This window comes from Elaeis guineensis, chromosome 9 (assembly GCF_000442705.2).
Source record: "Elaeis guineensis isolate ETL-2024a chromosome 9, EG11, whole genome shotgun sequence".
NCBI classification, from domain to species: Eukaryota; Viridiplantae; Streptophyta; class Magnoliopsida; order Arecales; family Arecaceae; genus Elaeis; species Elaeis guineensis.
In genome coordinates, this window is record NC_026001.2 from 9,254,975 (window position 1) to 9,276,318 (window position 21,344).

General features: G+C 38.8%; 3 protein-coding genes across 3 annotated transcripts; 2 read left to right on the top strand and 1 right to left on the bottom strand.

Annotated features, from left to right (window-relative positions):
* Nucleotides 1-1,660: 1,660 nt before the first annotated feature.
* Nucleotides 1,661-3,424, top strand: LOC105051753 (transcription factor MYB3R-1). Its single transcript, XM_010932345.4, has 2 exons — nt 1,661-1,956; nt 2,239-3,424. The coding sequence occupies exons 1-2, from the start codon at nt 1,800-1,802 to the stop codon at nt 3,048-3,050; spliced, it is 969 nt and encodes a 322-aa protein (XP_010930647.1). The 5' UTR covers nt 1,661-1,799; the 3' UTR covers nt 3,051-3,424.
* Nucleotides 3,425-8,185: 4,761 nt separating this feature from the next.
* Nucleotides 8,186-10,119, top strand: LOC140851668 (photosystem I reaction center subunit N, chloroplastic-like). Its single transcript, XM_073243650.1, has 3 exons — nt 8,186-8,614; nt 9,213-9,338; nt 9,838-10,119. Exons 1-3 carry the CDS (start codon nt 8,315-8,317, stop codon nt 9,925-9,927), a joined length of 516 nt encoding a protein of 171 aa, XP_073099751.1. The 5' UTR covers nt 8,186-8,314; the 3' UTR covers nt 9,928-10,119.
* Nucleotides 10,120-19,082: 8,963 nt separating this feature from the next.
* On the bottom strand, nt 19,083-20,986 carry LOC140851705 (photosystem I reaction center subunit N, chloroplastic-like). The gene is given in 4 exon segments (XM_073243755.1): nt 19,083-19,330; nt 19,829-19,954; nt 20,551-20,618; nt 20,621-20,986. Coding segments are annotated over 4 exon segments (513 nt in total). The 5' UTR covers nt 20,850-20,986; the 3' UTR covers nt 19,083-19,240.
* Nucleotides 20,987-21,344: the final 358 nt, after the last annotated feature.

Here is a 21,344-nt window from a genome sequence, read left to right on the forward strand (position 1 = left end):
TTTCCAAGAACACACGTGTGAAAGAAATGCCAAGGAGAACAGTACAATTTAGGAGTTACAATCCTCCATCAACAGAAAAATATGACCTCCTAAAAGTTGTCAATTAATAACACTGGACTTGCCATCTACATGAAGGTGGCGAAAGGGAGATAGGCTACCATTTTTATGTTGATGCCATACTTACACGCCACAAGTTTCATCAAGTTTGCAAAAGGTCAGAAAGAGATGCAATAAAAGGCCAATCTGCTTGATAACTTGCATTTGTATACTTTCTGACATTTAATCAACATTAGATAATCATTCGTGCATAAAGATTTATATATAGCCACTTAATCTGAACTAGGAGGCCAAAGGCATGAATCCACATTATTTGGAAAACTTAATGAGTGTCATTTTATACTCTTCAAAATGATTTAGTGATCCAGATGATAATAAATTAAGCAACGTTAATTATTGTGCCATAACTCAGTCCAATGCAAATAATATGCACATAAGATATCCATAATCTCAAGCAACGTGCCCAACTATTGATAGAATGTTTAGCTGTTCCTCGTCCTCTTCCAATGCCAGCCATTTTAAATGTTTCCTAATAATCACCATTCGTGCATGTTCTCTGTGCTATCCATCTTAGATTTTGAATTAACACAATGGCATTGTAGTGGATTCAAGTCCAGTTTTCTCATATGATAGAAGCATCTCTCATGATAAAATCATCTAACTTCTGAATTATCTTCACCAGAGTTTTTCTAAAACGAGATTTTTGTCCAATTTCAAAGTTCACAGGGGTGGTCACACTTCCCTCAGGGTTCATGCGCCAAACTCGGGTTTTTAATCTTTCTACCTTCCTTTCTCTACACTTGGCAAAACTAATGTAGGCGGTTCAGCTGTCTGCTAAACCTTTTGCCACTTCAAAGGACGATAGTTTAGTTGGTTTAGAAAATGGAAGCAGCACCGCAAATGATTGTTCTTGATGCTCTAATTTTATTCAACCTTGCTGATCATTACAAACTTTTTATTTTTCTTCTTTTATTTTTTATTTTAAATTTTTAATTGGGGCAAGGGCTAGAAAGAGACTTTTGTAAGAAGTAAGTTGGGGCAATATTATCGAGTTACAAGGAAGGGTGCAATTGATAGGGAGGATTATAGGCCAATAACTAAACACACCAAGTGAGGTTACTACATGGATACATATAACACAAAACAAAACTTTGTTGCAACGGTGATACTAAGTCAAATATATTACAATCCAATGAGAACATTTGTATTTTATCGACTACTGTGTACGTATTTCACTGATTTCCGTAATGACACTCCATATTGCTCCATCGATTTTCAATTTTTGATAGGTTGTTACAAATTTGATATGGTATCACCATTGCAATGAATATTTACTCATATAACATCATATTCAATGCACGATTTGCATCACATGCAGAGTGCCATGCGATGCTTGATGATCGCGATCAAAAGATGGATAATTATTAAATAAAATAATCTTATGTGTCACATACTGCATATCGTTGCTGATAGCCGTCTATATCTTGATGGCGGTCATATGGAACACTGTACAGTACTCTGCGGTGCAAATTCCACCATAAAAATCTCAAGTCTATAATACCACCCCTCGCTATCGTGTCAAACTAACAAAAAGGACTTCCCATCCAAACCCTAAACAACCAAACTCTCTCATTTCTAGTACTTATCCTCCCCTCTCCTCCTTTTCCTTATCCTCCTCGCGTCGATCCTCTTGCCTTTGATCTTTTTCAATTGAGGACAGCTAGCAAGGACCTCTGCGAGTGATGGTATCGTCATCAGCAGCCACCGGAACCGATGACACGAAGGTTTGCCCTCGAGGGCACTGGAGACCTGGCGAAGACGAGAAGTTAAGGCAGCTCGTCGAGCAGTATGGTCCTCAGAACTGGAACTCCATTGCCGAGAAGCTGAAAGGGAGGTCAGGTGTGTGAAACACGAGACTTAAGATCTTCTCTACATATAATCTTCTCTCCTATCGATGAACACCTTCACAAGAGAATTAGATGTCATCATGCTCCAAAATCTCCGGCTATATTTTCTTATGTACTGGTCTCCAAATTCAAGCTAGTGAAACCGTCACAACTTCTTGATAATCGATCATCCCTCTCCTTCTCTCGTGTATTCTTTTTCTTTTTCTTTTCTGTGAAAATTCCTTTATCTTGTTTTCTAAGCTATGAGTTCTGGTGGCCTAATTATTCTTCGCAGGAAAAAGCTGTAGATTGAGGTGGTTTAACCAACTTGACCCAAGAATTAACAAGAGACCATTCACAGAGGAAGAGGAAGAGAGACTCCTCACAGCTCATCGCATTCATGGAAACAAGTGGGCGTTGATAGCCCGACTTTTCCCTGGTAGAACCGATAACGCTGTGAAGAACCATTGGCATGTGGTCATGGCTCGGCGGCACAGAGAGCGATCGAGGCTCTTCGTCAAGAGAAGTTGCCAGGACCACATTCTCAGTAGCTCCGATGGCACCGCGAATGCCCTTCTTACCTCCTTCTCAGGCCCTCCAGAGGGAAGCAACTCGAGACACCTCCGACCGGATTCTCGAAGAATATTCGAGTTTGGAAGCTCCACCACTGATAGGATCGCCGTTTCGCCTTCGGCTTCATCGCTTTCTTGGGCTTTCTCTGGATCGACCAACCCATCGTCACGTCAAATTCTTGGTTTTGATAGAAAAAATTACTATAGTCCTAAATATAATTATAATGTTCTCGAGAGCTCCCGCTTCCATGACCAGTCTCTTGGCCCTTATAATTATCATATGTTCAAAAGTTTCAATGCATTGTGTGAGACTGACTACAAGCGGGTGGCTCCTCATTTCATCAGATTCTCCGGCACCGGCGACAGTTGCAGAAGTGAGGTAATGACTGCAGATGAATTAGTTAGTCTTGGGGATTCTTCGGCCAGAGCAATGAACCATAGAGCTGATGATAACCAGCAAGAGGATGGTGATGATTCCTTGGCATGCAAGGACGTTCCCTTTATCGATTTCCTGGGTGTTGGGATCACCTCTTGAGTTCGAAGTTATCACAAATCTGGATGCTTTTAGTTAGGCTAGACATCTAAATTATGAGAGATATATAATAACCAAGTTGGCAATGGTATTTGTTTGCTGTGGTGGCATCATGAAATATTGCATGGTCTATCAGGAGCTAATATTTATTCTGAATTGTCAAACCTTGTAGTTTATTAATTTATCCATGCCTTTGATCTTGTTAATATGACCCCTTCTCTTCTTCGATTTGATGGCTTAAAGGATACGTGTTTTTGGAGTGCCCAGTCAATGGCAGAGTTGAGTTTCCTTTTGATTTCTTCTAGTGCAGATATTCTTCCATCCTACCTTGGACTACTTTATAAAATTTGACCGCTCCATGGTGTGCATATATATGTTATCGAAATACAAATGCAGCATTTTTTTTTTTAATTTAATGTGGGAGGTGAGTACCACCCAATTTTTATTAATGGTATTATGAAGAAGAGTTTATATATATACAATGATTTATTTACAGTTATTGATCACTTTGATCTCCACACGAGTTGTATGTATACATGGATTAGTTAGAGTAGTGTTCAAAGCTTTTAAACTGCCGATTTATTTGCTCTTCCATTTTTCACTTTACTATACTAGTCCTATTTTCCTCTCTATTGACAAATTCTGAATCAATATGATGATGCTTGGCTTGAGTTTTTCATCGTATTTGGATGTCCAATTTTGTATTTAAGAGACTGCTACAAATGCAGCATTTTGATGTTTGGTTTGTCAACATGTGCAAGGTATATAATTCCTTTATTTTTGATCTCGTCGCATTGTTTTGGGCAAAGTTAATTTCGTTACATCGTTAGCAATAAGATTTGAATGGATAATTTTGAAGACATGCAAAAGGACCTGCCTTCATTCTCCATCATGTTTTGCTTGCCTGAAAATCTTTTATTTTTTAAACTTTTCCAATTACATTAATTCCATATGTTGGAAGAGAATATAAGATCTTGAGAAAGTAAATTTTCTTAGAAGATGAGCCTTTCCCCTTGGATATATATCACTAGCTAGCGGAGCTGACGAAACAACCGTAAGTCCTTGGAGATTTCTTCCAGTCCCCTTTCCTGAATCTGGATTTAATTAGCAACATTTGTTTCGCAACAAAATGAAATTAACTTTGTTCAAGATATGGGTCACTTTAAATGAACATGTCGAGTGCGAAATTAAGGTACACCACCTTCAATTTCTTATTCAGGTTAGCTGCAGGATGTCTCTTCATTTAAAACATCACACCTATATCTTTTTATCATTCAGTTGTAAGTTGGAAATTTTAATTTTTCTTTTTTTATCAAGAAAAACCATCCAGAAGGGATCGATGGGGGTTCTTGCAGGATCAAGAGAAAAAAAAAAAAAATTACAAAAAATGCCTCTACCAAACCCAAGAAGATGATGAAGCTATAGCATGCAAAACAAAAATTAATAGGAAAAGAACATCAGAAACGGAGCAACCTAAGAAACACAGAAACACAGAACCATAAACAAATTACCACCAACAAAATTCTAATAAATAGTCCAATACACAGCAAATAAAGCATCAGGAACGCCAACAGAAAAATGCCTGGAACTGGAGCTGAATGCATCATTAGATGAATAGGGTCCTTGGCTTCTGCAAGATAAAACATGCACCACAGTGTTAGATCTGTTGGTGATGTTTTGCTATTTCTCCGAGCCCAATCTTTGTGAAAGAGAGATTCAACGTACTCTGTGTTTTTTTTCTCTTTTTTTTCCTTGCGGATGAGAAAGAAATATTTTTTCTCTGATAATTCTGTCTACAGAGAAGGGAAGAACGTCTTGCTCTCATCCAAAAAAAGTCTTTAATAGAAGTGGCAAGTTAAGCTGCCTTATACGACTAAAATGAAGGAACAAATGGCTTGCAGTTTCTTGACAGAAGGTTTATCTGATGATGTTGCCAGGCACAAATTTCTAGAATTGGGCACTTTTCGTTATGGGAATGGCTATGATCGTCAAAATGGTCATGTCATGAGATTAATTTTTTAAAAAGGTTTATGCAAGGAGTAAAAGCACTACGTGGTAGAACCCTCATATAGGGTGACGTATCAAGTCCTTTTCATTGTTGTGTAGTAAATACGTCTTGTGGAACGATTGTTGTTGTTGAACTAATATATACTCATTGAATCAAGAACATTCTCTAAATCCTGGCTGCTTCATATTTCTCAAAAAAAGGGGAGAAAAAAAGATATCTTTGTTGCTAGCTCCATGTCACAACATGAGATTGTGGTGACGTAAATTCTTAACCAAAAATTTCATGTGCTAAAAGGTAACGTAGGCAGGGATTTTTGTGCATGAAAATTAAAGGAAAAAAATGTTGGAAGTAATATCACCATACTGCTGAAGTAAAGCAATATCGTTTTGATTCTTTAAAGCTAACTCTCTTCTTCACCTTAATGTAGTCCTCTTAGAATGTCATTGAGATCGATTCACGTTAATGGTTATGTTTCATGTACTGATAAAATTATGATATAGAAGTTTGATATATACACAACGAAGGCATATATAAAGAGAAAGTTAGGTATCACCTAGATATAGGCCAATTGTAGCTGTAACTTAAGAACATCTGCTAAGAAGGTATGCTTCTTGCACTCTAAGTAATGACCTGAATAACCTCACTGATTGTGCTAGATGTTATATCGGACCTCGAGCAAATTTATATTGTAAAACTCCTTTGTTAGGAACTAAGATTGAAGGATTAGTCACGGTTCATAAGGTGGAAATATCCACATCCGAATGAGCAACTCATGTCAATCCCAAATCATTTATTGCTATTTGGAAAACAATTACTCCACGATAAATGGTATATATCATTGTAAACCAACAACAAGTCACCTTCTCTGGCATGAGAGCGAGGCTCATATGGAGGTAGGCATGAGATTATAGTTGGGGAATTTTGATATCTACCCTTTTGTTTTTTTTTCCTTTTCTAAGTAAAATGTATGCCCAACTCTACATGCATTTATGCATGCAATCGTCATTGGATAGATGATTGATCAGTCTTCCCCAGAATTCCATTAATTCAATCAAGCTTGCTTGCCTGTTTAACTAAAGTTCAGCAGCACAGAAATTAAACAACATGGTGGGCGATTTTTATAGATGCAATATATTGTGTTAATTACCGCGGCACCACTTCAATGGCACAGGTCTTTCATTGGAGCTAATTTAAATTTTAGCTTTCGATGCTAGATGGTTACAATGCATATCTACCACACATTAAGATATCTTATGCATGCGAACCATGCAAGGATCAAAGTGTTTTGATTCAAGTGGGCCCTGTGTCTGTTAATATTATTTTTGGGGTAAATTCGGTTTACATTCATTGGATCATTTAATATATAGTCTCACGTAACATGGACCAAAATTACAAAATACATGCATGAAAAAAAAATAAAGACAATGTAAGCAAGATGTTCAAAAAAACAAAGATGAAAATTAGCTCTCTTTTTTTTCACACATCTCAGCATGTGATTAATAGCTCATATCATAATGAACTATGAAATGGCCGCATAAGTGTCAAACCTAAGGTTGGCAATAGGTTAGATCTAATCAGGTTCAAGTTGGGTCAGAATGCTGCTAGCCTGCGCTTGCTTATTTAAAGAACAAGTTAATAATAGACACGTAAGCTTAATCAATTTGATAAATGGGTTACTTGACCCAACTTGTATAGCCTGTTTCAAAGAATAGATCGAGCATATAATGATTTGTCAACCTGATTTGATACAGATAAATATGTCGTAAATAAGTCATATGTGGATCCACTGATTTAATTTAACTTGTTGTATAATGGATGAGTCCAAATGGGTTAAATATTCAATCATACATACATATAGATATGTATACATGCATATGGATACACACACACATATATATGTATGTATATGTGTATGTATGTGTGTATATACATACATACATGCATACAATACATGTATGTATGTATGTACATTGCACCAATCTGAAAATCAGAATATAATTTAATCAACTTCAACCCATCTCAAAAATATTACAGTATACATCTTTTTCACAAGAAATAGCAACCAAACCATCCACATTTTGCTATATTTCATAATGTTTGAAAAATGTCATGTCCTAAGACCTGCATCCCATATCTTCCAAAATATTTACAATTAAATTTGCCAAAACAACATTGAGTAATTTACATGGCTCTATTTGTTATTAGGATCGTACGGGTGTTCTTGGCTACATTATGAGCATCAACTGAAAAGCTGCCCTTCTTGAAAATCCTGGACAATAAACACCATTCTTCTTCTCCAATGGGGGGGAAATCTTTGTTTCCGGAATCCTAGCCGTCGTTTGGTTAGATTTTGCTATTGCTGAACCCAATCTCTTTTGAGAACAAAATCCAATCATCTCGATAATATCTAAATATATTATGGAGGGTTTTAGCCCCTTTCTTTTCTTGAGATCTGTCGACTTGGTGTGTTCTACGACAAAGGAAAAGGTAGGGGTGTTAATGGGCCCGATCAGGCCTACGTTCAGCTTCATGTCTCTTCCAAAGTTAGGCCTGTTCTGACGCAATCGACCCAATCCAAAGATCACAGGTTTGAGCCCATCAGACTGTCTTAGTTTTTGGACTGCGTTGAGCTAAATCATGTCAAATTTTTCATAAGACTATGTTATTTTTGGGTTGTTTCAAGCATGGAAAAAGCCCCATTAATCTTTAGATACTTGTTCAAGACTAGGTCTGGCATGTATATATTTGGGCTTTCATGGGTTCCAATATAGTTGGGCTCCACGAATTGAAAAGTGAACCCGTTCTTAAAGTTTTTATATGAAGCGTCAAGCCTGGCATTGACTACCTTTGGGAAATGAACGAGGCGACCACGCAAAAATTGTTGGCTCTGCCTTGTGAGTTGCGGCGAAGAAACCATAACAAAAACAAAGGATATCCAAGGTGTTATTACCTCAGCCTGAAAAAAAAAACTTAGCGACAACCCGTCTTTGGTCCCACTTTGAGATAGTGGGACCAAAGAGCGAGAAGAGCTGCCAATAGGCTTGAGGCAATCTCACCTTATCCACACTCCCACCACAATCCCTTCGTTCCCTTCAACTCCTTCCTCACACCTGATCGCTACCACAAACTAAAACCCCCTCGGCACCCTTGCCTTCTCTCACCACCATTCTTTTCCAGCCCCTCAAAGGTCAACAACACCTACTTCTCATCCAAAGAAGTTGCAGTGAGGGGGTTTCCTTTCACCTTCCTATAAGAAGAAATGGCTGCCATGAATTCCAGTGTGTTGGCATGCAACTATGCCCTCTCAGGAGCATCGGAATCTAGCTTGAAGCTCATGCCTGTGTCATCAACTGCATCAACTTCATTTTCTAGCCCAAAACTGCCAGTGATCAGAGCCCAGCAAGTTCGGGCAGCTGAACCAAAGGAAGTAAGAGGAGCTGAGGGAAGAAGGGCCGCACTTCTCGGCCTGGCTGCCGCTCTCTTCACCACAGTGGCAGCTACCTCGTCAGCTAATGCTGGTATCATCGAGGAGTATCTTGAGAGAAGCAAAGCCAACAAGGTATGCTGCTGCTGCTAACTTATTATATATCCTCGTTTCGGTTTTAAGATTAGGGAGGTAGAATTAAATTAAAGTAGATAATGATCAGTTTCATTGGTTATAGAATCTTTTCAGAAACTCAATGGATTCGTAAAGTATACCTATATAGTAATGTGTTTGTTTTATGGAGACAATTTTGCTCTGCTGGCAGAATTTGACAAGATATTCTATTTTTACTGCTAAAAATGTTTACTTTGCATTATGATGTTTTGAATTTTTCATGATGAATTAGAAGTGAACCCATTATGAATTTTACTGAAACATTTTCTTCCCTTTCTGATTATCAACAATTAGAGTCTCTTATATTATTGCTTCTAAAACAGTAGAGTTGCACTCACACAATGAGGTCAACCAAAACCATGATGTGGTTAAATTCAGACAAGCCAACCTGAAAATTGCCAACTGTAGTGATGAAGGCTTCTTGTTCACAGAGGATTTTCCTTAATTTTGTTAACTCAGCATCTTCATGATCCATGATGTTTTGTAGTGTTAGGTAGTGTTCTTTCAAATTCTGCAATGTCAATTCACCTGGCCAAGATGGTAATGGAATTTTGTGCAGGAGCTGAATGACAAAAAGAGGTTGGCTACAAGTGGTGCAAACTTTGCTCGGGCATACACAGTGGAGTTCGGCACTTGCAAGTTCCCTGAGAACTTCACTGGCTGCCAAGATTTGGCTAAACAGAAGGTTTGAGATACTGCCAAAATCCTTATCTGTGTACTATATAATTATGTTACAAACTTGGCGTGCGAAGAGATACATGAGTGCCAGCATGAAGCTTGGGATAGTTTTGGCACTATGTATTTAAAATACCATATCCATAATTACTAATCTTTGTTGCCTCACCATTCCTTCTGCAAATAACCAAATGTATCTCAGGCATATTTGGTGATTAATGAAGAATACGTAGTGAAAACGCTAAAAATATTATTGAAGTACATCTAACTTCACCAATTTCAACTAGATAGAATAGCTACACTATGCGCTGAGAAATTCTTGTATTTGGCACTTAGTGGCATTTGAAATTGTATTATCTTGTTTACTTTCAAAATTTTCTGGTATTTTTCCAGTTCACCCCACTTAACATGCTTTGAGCTATTTGGGATTGTTGTTCGTGCCTGTTCTGGTGCTTGGATCCTGATTGGTGCACTTACATTAATTATTCCTATTGTTGTGGGCGATGCAGAAAGTGCCATTCATATCAGATGACTTGGAGTTAGAGTGTGAAGGCAAGGACAAGTTCAAGTGCGGATCCAATGTCTTCTGGAAATGGTGAAGATAAAACAATGACTCTTGTCCTCAGGTGTATGCAACTAGTCCACTGAACAAACTTTTAGTTCCATTAATCCTCTCTGTCTCTCTCTCTCTCTCCGTGGATTGCATTTTACTGCTTTTGTACCATATCAGCAATCAAATTGGAAGTACATGGCCAGAGTTGCATAAACTGGCCTTGTAATTAGCTACCTAATTGACGCATCCTGAAATACATTTGCATGTCTTGCATGTGTAATTACATACACAATCACAAAATGTGAAAAAAGAAAAGTCTTAGCAACATGAAGTAAGAAATAATGTCTAATAGTATAATGAATAGCAGAATGTCTTTTAGCATGCATCAGAGTTATTCTGAGCCCAATACAGGTCCAGGTCATCAGGCCTTTGGATGTTTCAAAAGCCAATATCGTTTTTAAGATCTCAGCTTTGGACAACAACATGTACATGGACCAAATTTCAGTATCTTTATAAGCGAAAACATGTAACATTTTTCAGTGATCCTTGTCATGTCCTTTGGCCAAGAAAGGAATATAGAAAAAACAGTAAATAAGCAAAAATTTTCTCAAAAGATTCAGGAAATAAAAAAGAAGGAAAAACATGGTGCAAAGTGGGAAACATTTGTGCCGGATATGCTTTTCAAAATTGTTCCTCTACATTTGACCTAGTTCTGATCGTGTATTAAAGATTTAGAGAAATTAAGAGCATTTAGGGAACTGAATATATAGGTAAAAGTATTAAAAAAAAAAAAAAGGATGAAAAAATAAGAAGGAGATGTTCTATAACAGAACAAGCAAACTAGATGCTTACAAAAGAAGTCTCTGCTTTTCCTTATATTGCTATAATGTCCGCAGTAACAAAACTTCAGCCTCTAATGGCTAGTAGATGGGCACATTAAATGTCATTGCACTGTCATGACATGCTAGTGCATCAAGTTGCTATAGCACCTTTGAAGGATGTGATTAACCAGTCAAGGTGAGAGAATGTAGCCAAGTTGAGAAATGTCTCCAAAGTTACGTTACTCTGAGGTTGGTCATAAATTGATTACTTGTTGGAGAATAGAGCAACTCTATATTTGTATGAGGTGTCACATATTATGTTGCAGATTGGATGACGTCCTGTGTAGCCAGTCACACGAAAACTATATTGTGAACTACTCTAATCAATATTTCTTCTCATTTCTTACTTATTTTATTTTCTGATTTGTATAGATATATTTATACTAGGTTGGTATAATAAATTTAATTTACCAAAAAAAAAAAAAAAAAACTTTGGAGCCAACTGGTATTGGTGGGTAGTGGGAAGGTAGGGTGTAACCTGTGTATTGGTGAGGTGTTTCAGAATGTGTGATAAGTGGCAAGGTCAGGAATGCATGATCCATCAAGAATTAGTTGCATGTCTGTCTTCCACTTTAAACCTTGCCTAAATTAACTCCATACATCCATATGGTCACATTATTGTGCTCATCATACCCATTGATATACCTAACAATAACATTATGCATTTGTAGGAATTATCAACCATTAGGATCAGGTCAGGCTGGCTCTGGCCCAGCATGGCCCATGCCTGGTTGCTTGAATGATGCAAATTTTTAGTGCAAACCTTGCACAAATATAAAAATCAGGATACAATCTATTCAACTTCAACATGGGTATGGGTTGTACATGAAAGAATGATTCCATTTTTTTCACCATATACACTATTAGATCTTGCAACAGCCGCTATTAGATTTGTGCAGATAAATGAAAGAGAGAGTTTGAACTTTGAAGTATTTTGAGAGCTACATAATGCATGAATTTATTATTGATGATGCAAAAAAAGATCAATTATTTATTTTTTTTTTTTTGGAGAGTGGGATTTGGGGGGGGGGGGGGGGAGGGGAGAGAGAAAAAGAAAAACCTCCATGAGCAATTCTTTGTGCACCGTCGGTGATTGGCCATCGTGAAGGGAGGGAGTGGGGAAAAAAAAATTATTTTCATAGAGGATGGGGGGTTTCTGCGCCAATCACCGTGCATGGTACAATAAAATTTTTGCAAACCTTTATAACATAATTAGATATTACCAAGATGATTGGTTTCTGTTTCCAAAAGAGATATTTTATTTGGATTCAACAATAGACCCAAGGCTAATTACCTCGAGTCCATCATAGACCCAAGGCTGAAACCCTAAACCCATACAAAACCAGAGATCTAATGTGGAAATGGACTGCCTGTGAAGAGAAGGTAGAATAAACAAAGAGACAAATTGGTGACAGAATGATTTCCTGGAAATCTTGGCTGATAAATATTTTGTTAATTGCACAGAAACTATGTAAACACTAAAAACTTAATGGTAAAGATTATCAACCAACAAATTACGTAAATTAAACCATCACAAATTCCAAAAAACATCATGAGACAAATAATACTTCCTAGATAACAGCAAAAGCTGAACCCAAGAAACGAAATTAACGTACCTATGGAACCTAAAATCCAGAGTTCTATTACAAGAAATGGAAGAGATGATATTGCAAGCAAAATTTTTTTGCCTATAGGACAGGGTTAGGGTAGATAAGGTTTCCATTTCCTTCATACTTTTTTGTTAAAAAATAATAATAAATATTTTATCTATAGTTTTCCAAATGATACATTATGTAATTTTTAAAATTATTTATGAGACCAAAGTATGGGGTTATGACCTATTTGCAGCCGAAATCCACCTGATGTGCTAGCAGGTCAAATTTGCTGGATCCATACCCGACCTGTGAGTCAACCAGTTTGGGTTAAATGGGTTGGGTTCTAGCCAACATGTCAGGCACTTGGATTCATATTTTAACTCCCAACCTTAGGCCCTGGTCAACGGAAAAAGATAAATAGAAATGAGGACATAAATTGAAGGATCTGAAAAAAGAAAAAAAAAATCAGGAACCCATTGAGGGGGGTTGTTGGCCGGAGAAGGAGAGAGTGCCCAAGCAGTCCAAAGTGAAGTTCTTTCCTTTTTCTTTTTTTTTTTTTTTTAGCAGGGCTGTGAAGTAAAATTATATCATATGCTAGTCAGAGAGTCCTGATGATTTTTTTTGTTTGTTTTTTGGAAGAAAGAGAGTCCCGATGGTTGAAGAAAGGCAAAAAAACTAAGAGATGGATGGATAGGGATATTGAAAGCCAAGATTCCTGATTCTGAAAATGCTAACCACAGTGATTTACTTAGCTAGCAAAACAAGTAAGGATTATCATTAATACACCCTAAAGTAGGCTGTCTACTGTGACATTGGCAATCCAATGGTAGCTCGATACTTATCTTCAATAAATGGTGACAGAGCAACTAATCAACTTCTACGATGCGAACTTTTATAATCATGTCGGAGAAGCTTTAGAGTCTTCTATTCGCTAGATGACAAGCAACTGACCATCTCACTGCCCCACTTTCTCCTTCATTCGGAGAGATTCGTAATCTCAACAAATTTTAGAATATGTGAAACCATTATTTCTTAACAATCAGCGCATGTTCCTACGACCTCTGCTCAAATGGTGCATGCTTTCGAAGACGACAGGTACTGACCATCTATAAAACCTAACCTCCTGAGACCCTCCAGGAAAAAAAAAGTAAGTGAACACTTATTTCACTGGCCTTCTCCCCAGGATAGATCCCATACAAATTGGAATCTATCTCCTTTGTAAAGCTCTGAGCAATTATGACTCCATCTCTGAACTTTATCTTTCACACGGCATCCTCTAAGCTACCACTCTCTATTTTCTCACGACAATCTATTCCACTTCATACTCGACCTCACTATTAAATTCTCTCTCAAAGCTTAAATCTCTTCTGCTTGTCTCTACAAAAAATTAAATTAGACATTGAAGAGTCCATTATCGGAGAACCCCCCAGCGTGGAGATTTTTCTATCTTTAGTGGTGTTGCAGGATTCAGATCGAAGGATCAATCATGGACCCAGAGCGAACATCTAATCCAGAGGTCTCGACCAGCCATCGTATGACTATCTCTCACTCGACTCCAGCTCATTGATCTGAGCTAGATCGATTCTCCAACGACAACAGTTGTAAATCAAAAAGAGATAATAGATGAAAAAAAAATGCACTTGGTTTGTGCCAATATTTTCTTTTGAATCTGATACAAGTTTAAAAAAAATAAAGGAACGGAATCCTCTGCGGTATTTAAAAAGTACCTCAAGATGCTATGCATATATTGAGACGTCTATTAAAAAAAAGACGGTTATGTGATGTTTATCTAAACTATTCAAATACCTCTAAAGTTTATCCATTTTTCTTTTCTTAGTATGCGCACGTGGCCATTCATCTTTTGATGAATGTCTCCGAAGCATGCATAGCACCGTATGGTATTTTTTGAGTACCGCAGAAGATTCGTTCTCAAAAATAAAACCTTAACCATGTCAGGCTAGATTTGTTTAAGAATGTTTATCCTAGCTCATGATATTCATATTAGGTCTCAAATTAAACTTGACCTACTTGGATTTGACCTAAGAGTCAATTTTCATCAAGCTAATTCATATCCTACCCAAAGATTTGGACTCCCACGAAAGTACCCAAAAGAGAAGTATATGTGGGACAAGTTTATGTATAAGTTTCTAAGATGCCTCCTGGTGATGCTTGCTTTGCACTAAAACTACACCAATTAACACTCCAAAATACAAGAAACTAATTTGATCGGTTTCATGCTTTTGCCTCCAAAAGAGCGAAAATGATTTATGTTAAAGGTCAAAAGATCCATTATTCGACAATCCCAGACAAACAAGAAAAGAATAGTGCTAATAGACATCATAGGAATCAAAGAACAAGCACTGATCTATAACATCCATTTATTTAGTAAAATTTAGAAGTTAAAAACTGGGAGATTAAAGGGGAAAAAAAAATCTCAAGCATGAAAACACGTACTAAAAGTAAAATTGAATTAGGAATCTTAAAATAAGAAACTCTAAAACAATATTTACAAATCGAGGTACTGGACCGAGGCCTTCCTATAAAGAAATAGGCCCTCATCGTGCAATCACCATATATGGTGTAGAAAAATACACAGTCTCATCTGATTGGATTACGTAATCATCACTTTCTAATATATATTTAATATTTTTAATTTTATTTTTTTATTTAAAATTTTGAATAATAAAAATATTCTTTTCCTTCTAAAAAAATTATGATACCCTGTGTTGATATTATGACATCCGATGTTGAAATTATAACTTTCTGTATAGGATGTCATAATTTTTTCATAAGATATCATAATTTTGATAGAAATATTTTCATCATTTAAAAATTTCATAAATTTTTCAATGATGATAAATATTCTTTCCTCTTTATGATATTTTATGAAAAAATTATGACATTCTGTACATGAAATCATAATTTAAACATAGGATATCATAATTTTTTTCAAAATGAGAGAAATATTTTTATCATTCAAAATTTTAAATAAAAAATAAAATTATAAATATTAAATATATATTAAAAAATAATGATTATGTGGTCTAATCAAATGGTATATTTTTTTTTATACTGCAAGAGGCATACAAAAAATTTCTCCACAACATATTATTGCAGGAAGATAACTCTGTTTCTTGACTTTGTCACGAAGCCTTTTGTTTTCCACCCCTCGATTTCCCCCCTCCATCGTCTCGAATTCTGAAGTAGAATAGAAACCCCAGGTCTCCATCTCCTCTGCCTCCGATGACATCTTTTCTTAGGGTTTCTTTTCTTTGTTATTTTTTATTTCTCATGGAACTTTTCTTGGGGTTTCTTGTATCCCTGTAACGGCGTTCTTGTGTTCTATCTGCCTATTATTGCGAACTGAATATTATGTAAAAATTATGCATATAAGAAGAAGGGGACAAAGATGAATTCTTTTGGATGCAGGGGTTTGGCAGATACTTCTTTTGTTAAACTTGTTCATACTTAAAAGATGGAAAATATGCCCCTAATTTTAACATGTACTACATTAATGTATGCTCAGGTGGGAAAGAATTAATATTTTAATTCGACACATTGCGAGAAATATTAACAGGTAATGGTTCCTAAGTAACGAGGGACTGGAAAAGGATCTTGAGCAGATGATCTTACCAATCCATCATCTATTCTAATTTACATGAAAGAGCAGACATTTGATTGGGTTGCTGCAGGACATCAAAATGATTTCTGTTTGTAATCTAAATAATTCTGATGTCACGAGTCTTGCAGAATAATTGGTAAGCAATACCTGCCGCACACCAACAATAATCTTGGCATTACTATTTATTTAAAAGCACTATTCTGTTGAAAGTGGTGGGTGCTCTGAAATCATAACCCGTGTTTATTTTTACATTGAGACATTAAGTTTGTTGGTGAGTCAAATGTAAAGATGATACTTGTGCCTTGGGTAAACAAAAATACAATACCATCAACGTTCTTCCCTGTGCGTGTGGTACATCTTTAGTTGTAGGAGAAAATTTGAAGGTTTTCTTGTTACTTGCAAGCATAACCAGAATTTCTGATACCTAATTACGTTTCATGGGATAGTTGGATGGGGGGAGGTAAAGGTGGAAGAGCCTATGGTTCTAGGATTTCTCGATCACCCCATTTGACTTGCCGATGGGTATTTCATCCCCTGCCAAATCTGATCTCAATTTTCTCGGCCACGCCCTTCATTGCTGTCATTTTCTACTGGAGTTATAAAATAAATTTTACTACTGTACTTTAAAAGATATTTCAATCATTTTATTATTTATTTATTTTTGATCATCAAATTAAACATGAACCACTCAGACTTGAACCGGTGGAAATACCCATATGCATGACTAGTGTGATAAATATTTTAAAAAATAAAATTATTTATATATTATAATTTTTTTATTTTTTTGAAAAAATATTCTTCCACCGAAGATGGAGATGACGTGGAGAAGCCAAAGGGAGGTAGGTGTTATGATTTGATGCTTCGAGATTCGATCCACATTGAGTCCACAGCGAGGTTCGCGATGAAAAATGGAGTCCAACGAGATCAAGATCACCTCAAACGAAGTCCAAATGATCGAGATACGTGCTTTTGAAGCTTGCACGAAATTCGAGGCAATGGAGGACCGCCGGCGGTCGGTAGCAGGTCGGTGGAGCGGCGGCAGCGCGCAGGGTGCGGCTCGATACGGGGCGTGCGGCACAGGTGCGGGCGTGCAACCCGGCATAGGCGTGCGTGTGCGGGGTGTGGCCCGTGCCCAGGCGCCCGGCACGGGCACGGCCCAGGCCTACGCACACAGGCCGGCCCAGGCCCAGGCACCGCGCCTAAGGCCTGTACCCCGATCCACCGTGGATCGGGTGGTCCATGGCCTAGCGCGTGGATCGCGTGGGCATTTTCTACACATTTCGCGTGGTCCACGGTACTATTCTGTGGATCGGTCATGATCAGACGGTTCTAAGACGTCCCAATGATGATCTAACGGTGCAGAAGGGTTTGTGTACGCCTGTTTAGAAGATCTAAACCTAATCTAATTGAATTTAAGGCCTTTAAAAGGCCTGTAAAGGAACAGTGGTCGTGTGGTGGTCTTTAGGCTTGGTTTTTCACAGGAGAAGATCGTGATCCCGCATGGAGGCGGAGCAGAAAATCCTATGAGAGCCCGTGAAGAGAGAGAGCCACGTGATGCTGTGAGAGAAGGAGCAGTAGGTTTCTGGACAGCGGACAGCGGCCGCTTCAAGGGTTCATAGGGTCTTCCAAGAGAGAGAGCTTTTGTGAGGGAGAACTTCCTATGAGGGTGAAATTGGGTGTACGAGGGTTGAGGGTGAAATTTTTTTTTTCATAGTGAAGTTTGCATGCCCCGCAGAGGCGAGCCTTTTTTGGCTGATCCACGTATTTTGATTGTTTTTTGTTTTATTTCTTCTTTTTTTCTGCTGCATCGCACAGTACCAAAAATGTCTTGGGATGTGGTATCCTGACCAGACATCTATCCAACAGGTAGGAGCTAGGTAGGAAGAGGGTTGGTGGGCTGCTGGGGGTGGGTTGGTGAGCTGTAGGGCTGGGGGTGGCGCAAAGCAACCACCACGAGGGGGGAAGAGGACCGAGAGCCGAGAAGCCGCAGGCCGTGGAGAGTGGAGGGGGGTCGTGGTGGGCTGCGGGGGTGGCATAGAGTAGCCACTGTTGGGGGGGGGGATCGAGAGCCGAGGAGGCACAGGCTATGGGGCGGGGGGGTGTTGGTGGGGTGGTGAGCTACAAGGCTAGGGTGGTGCAGAGCAACCACCGTGAAGGGGGGAAGGGGATCGAGAGTCGAGGAGGCGTAGGCCACTGGAACTGAGGGGGTGTCATGGAGGGCTACAGGGGTGGGGGTGTCACAAAGCAACTACCAGGAGGGGAGGGGGAGATCGAGAGCTGAAGAGACATGGGCTGTTGGGGTGAGGGTGGCATAGAGCAGCCACCATGGAGAGGAGGGTAGGGACCGAGAGCCAAGGAGGTGCAGGCCGCAGGGGGTGGGGGTGGGGGTGGTGGTAGGCTGCAAGGGTAGAGGTGGCACAGAGTAGCCGCTGCGGGCTGCGGACGGTGGAGGGGGGAACCAAGAGCCGAGGAGGCATGGGCCATAGAGAGTGGGGGGGTGGTGATGGGCTTAAGGGGGCTGAGAGCGGAGGGGGTGCAGGCCTCGGGGTGGGAGGTGGTGGTGGATTGCAGGGGTGTGGGTGGGGGCGAACCACGAGCAATGGAGGTAGCGGAGGAAGGGGGCGGCGAGCTGGAGTAGCGGAAGGAGAAAGGGGATGAGAAAGTGAGCGACGGCAGTGGATCGACGAGTGGCGGGCCCGACCGGCAGTGGGAGGTGGCTGGCAGCAAGGAAGAGCCACACAAAAAAAGAGGAGGATTAAAAAATAATAAAATATATAACAAATGATAATATAATATTTTAAATATCTTTCATAATAAAAAATGATTAAAAGAGTACCATAGTAAAATTTTTATAAAATTTAGATTACGGATAATATTAATCAATAATTATAATATTTATTTAATGTTTATTATTTTATATTAATGATTATAATAAAATATTGTATTTTTTAATACCACCGTATGATGCGGGTTATCCTGCTAGTTAGACATTCTTGCTTCATGTTGCCGAGATCTTTTTCTTCTGCAGTTTGGTGATTCATGCGTATTTCAGGATGCTAGTAGACACATGCAAGACATACAAATGTATTTCAGGATGCGTCAATTAGGTAGCAACTCTGGCCATGTACTTCCAATTTGATTGCTGATTTGGTACAAAAGCAGTAAAATGCAATCCACAGAGAGAGAGAAGATTAATGGAACTAAAAGTTTGTTCAGTGGACTAGTTGCATACACCTGAGGACAAGAGTCATTGTTTTATCTTCACCATTTCCAGAAGACATTGGATCCGCACTTGAACTTGTCCTTGCCTTCACACTCTAACTCCAAGTCATCTGATATGAATGGCACTTTCTGCATCGCCCACACAATAGGAATAATTAATGTAAGTGCACCAATCAGGATCCAAGCACAAGAACAGGCACCAACAACAATCCCAAATAGCTCAAAGCATGTTAAGTGGGGTGATCTGGAAAAATACCAGAAAATTTTGAAAGTAAACAAGATAATACAATTTCAAATGCCACTAAGTGCAAAATACAAGAATTTCTCAGCGCATAGTGTAGCTATTCTATCTAGTTGAAATTGGTGAATTAAGATGTACTTCAATAATATTTTTAGCGTTTTCACTACGTATTCTTCATTAATCACCAAATATGCCTGAGATACATTTGGTTATTTGCAGAAGGAATGGTGAGGCAACAAAGATTAGTAATTATGGATATGGTATTTTAAATACATAGTGCCAAAACTATCCCAAGCTTCATGCTGGCACTCATGTATCTCTTCGCACGCCAAGTTTGTAACATAATTATATAGTACACAGATAAGGATTTTGGCAGTATCTCAAACCTTCTGTTTAGCCAAATCTTGGCAGCCAGTGAAGTTCTCAGGGAACTTGCAAGTGCCGAACTCCACTGTGTATGCCCGAGCAAAGTTTGCACCACTTGTAGCCAACCTCTTTTTGTCATTCAGCTCCTGCACAAAATTCCATTACCATCTTGGCCAGGTGAATTGACATTGCAGAATTTGAAAGAACACTACCTAACACTACAAAACATCATGGATCATGAAGATGCTGAGTTAACAAAATTAAGGAAAATCCTCTGTGAACAAGAAGCCTTCATCACTACAGTTGGCAATTTTCAGGTTGGCTTGTCTGAATTTAACCACACCATGGTTTTGGCTGACCTCATTGTGTGAGTGCAACTCTACTGTTTTAGAAGCAATAATATAAGAGACTCTAATTGTTGATAATCAGAAAGGGAAGAAAATGTTTCAGTAAAATTCATAATGGGTTCACTTCTAATTCATCATGAAAAATTCAAAACATCATAATGCAAAGTAAACATTTTTAGCAGTAAAAATAGAATATCTTGTCCAATTCTGCCAGCAGAGCAAAATTGTCTCCATAAAACAACCACATTACTATATAGGTATGCTTTACAAATCCATTGAGTTTCTGAAAAGATATAGAACCAATGAAACTGATCATTATCTACTTCAATTTAATTCTACCTCCCTAATTTAAAACCGAAACGAGGATATATAATAAGTTAGCAGCAGCAGCATACCTTGTTGGCTTTGCTTCTCTCAAGATACTCCTCGATGATACCAGCATTAGCTGACGAGGTAGCTGCCCTGTGGTGAAGAGAGCGGCAGCCAGGCCGAGAAGTGCGGCCCTTCTTCCCTCAGCTCCTCTTACTTCCTTTGGTTCAGCTGCCCGAACTTGCTGGGCTCTGATCACTGGCAGTTTTGGGCTAGAAAATGAAGTTGATGCAGTTGATGACACAGGCATGAGCTTCAAGCTAGATTCCGATGCTCCTGAGAGGGCATAGTTGCATGCCAACACACTGGAATTCATGGCAGCCATTTCTTCTTATAGGAAGGTGAAAGGAAACCCCCTCACTGCAACTTCTTTGGATGAGAAGTAGGTGTTGTTGACCTTTGAGGGGCTGGAAAAGAATGGTGGTGAGAGAAGGCAAGGGTGCCGAGGGGGTTTTAGTTTGTGGCAGCGATCAGGTGTGAGGAAGGAGTTGAAGGGAACGAAGGGATTGTGGTGGGAGTGTGGATAAGGTGAGATTGCCTCAAGCCTATTGGCAGCTCTTCTCGCTCTTTGGTCCCACTATCTCATAGTGGGACCAAAGACGGGTTGTTGCTAAGTTTTTTTTTCAGGCTGAGGTAATAACACCTTGGATATCCCATGTTGTTATCATGGTTTCTTTGCCACAACTCACAAGGCAGAGCTAACAATTTTTGCTTGGTAGCCTTGTACATTTTCCCAAGGTTGTCAATGCTAGGCTTGACGCTTTATATAAAAACTTTAAGAACGGGTTCACTTGTCACGTCGTGAAGCCCAACTATATTG

Bases quoted from the DNA above. Each gene is read 5' to 3' on its own strand.
- LOC105051753 (XM_010932345.4), top strand. From the start codon at position 1,800: ATGGTATCGTCATCAGCAGCCACCGGAACCGATGACACGAAGGTTTGC. The intron at 1,957-2,238 runs GTGTGTGAAACA...TATTCTTCGCAG, and splicing joins GAAGCTGAAAGGGAGGTCAG to GAAAAAGCTGTAGATTGAGG.
- LOC140851668 (XM_073243650.1), top strand. From the start codon at position 8,315: ATGGCTGCCATGAATTCCAGTGTGTTGGCATGCAACTATGCCCTCTCA. The intron at 8,615-9,212 runs GTATGCTGCTGC...AATTTTGTGCAG, and splicing joins AGAGAAGCAAAGCCAACAAG to GAGCTGAATGACAAAAAGAG. The intron at 9,339-9,837 runs GTTTGAGATACT...TGGGCGATGCAG, and splicing joins AAGATTTGGCTAAACAGAAG to AAAGTGCCATTCATATCAGA.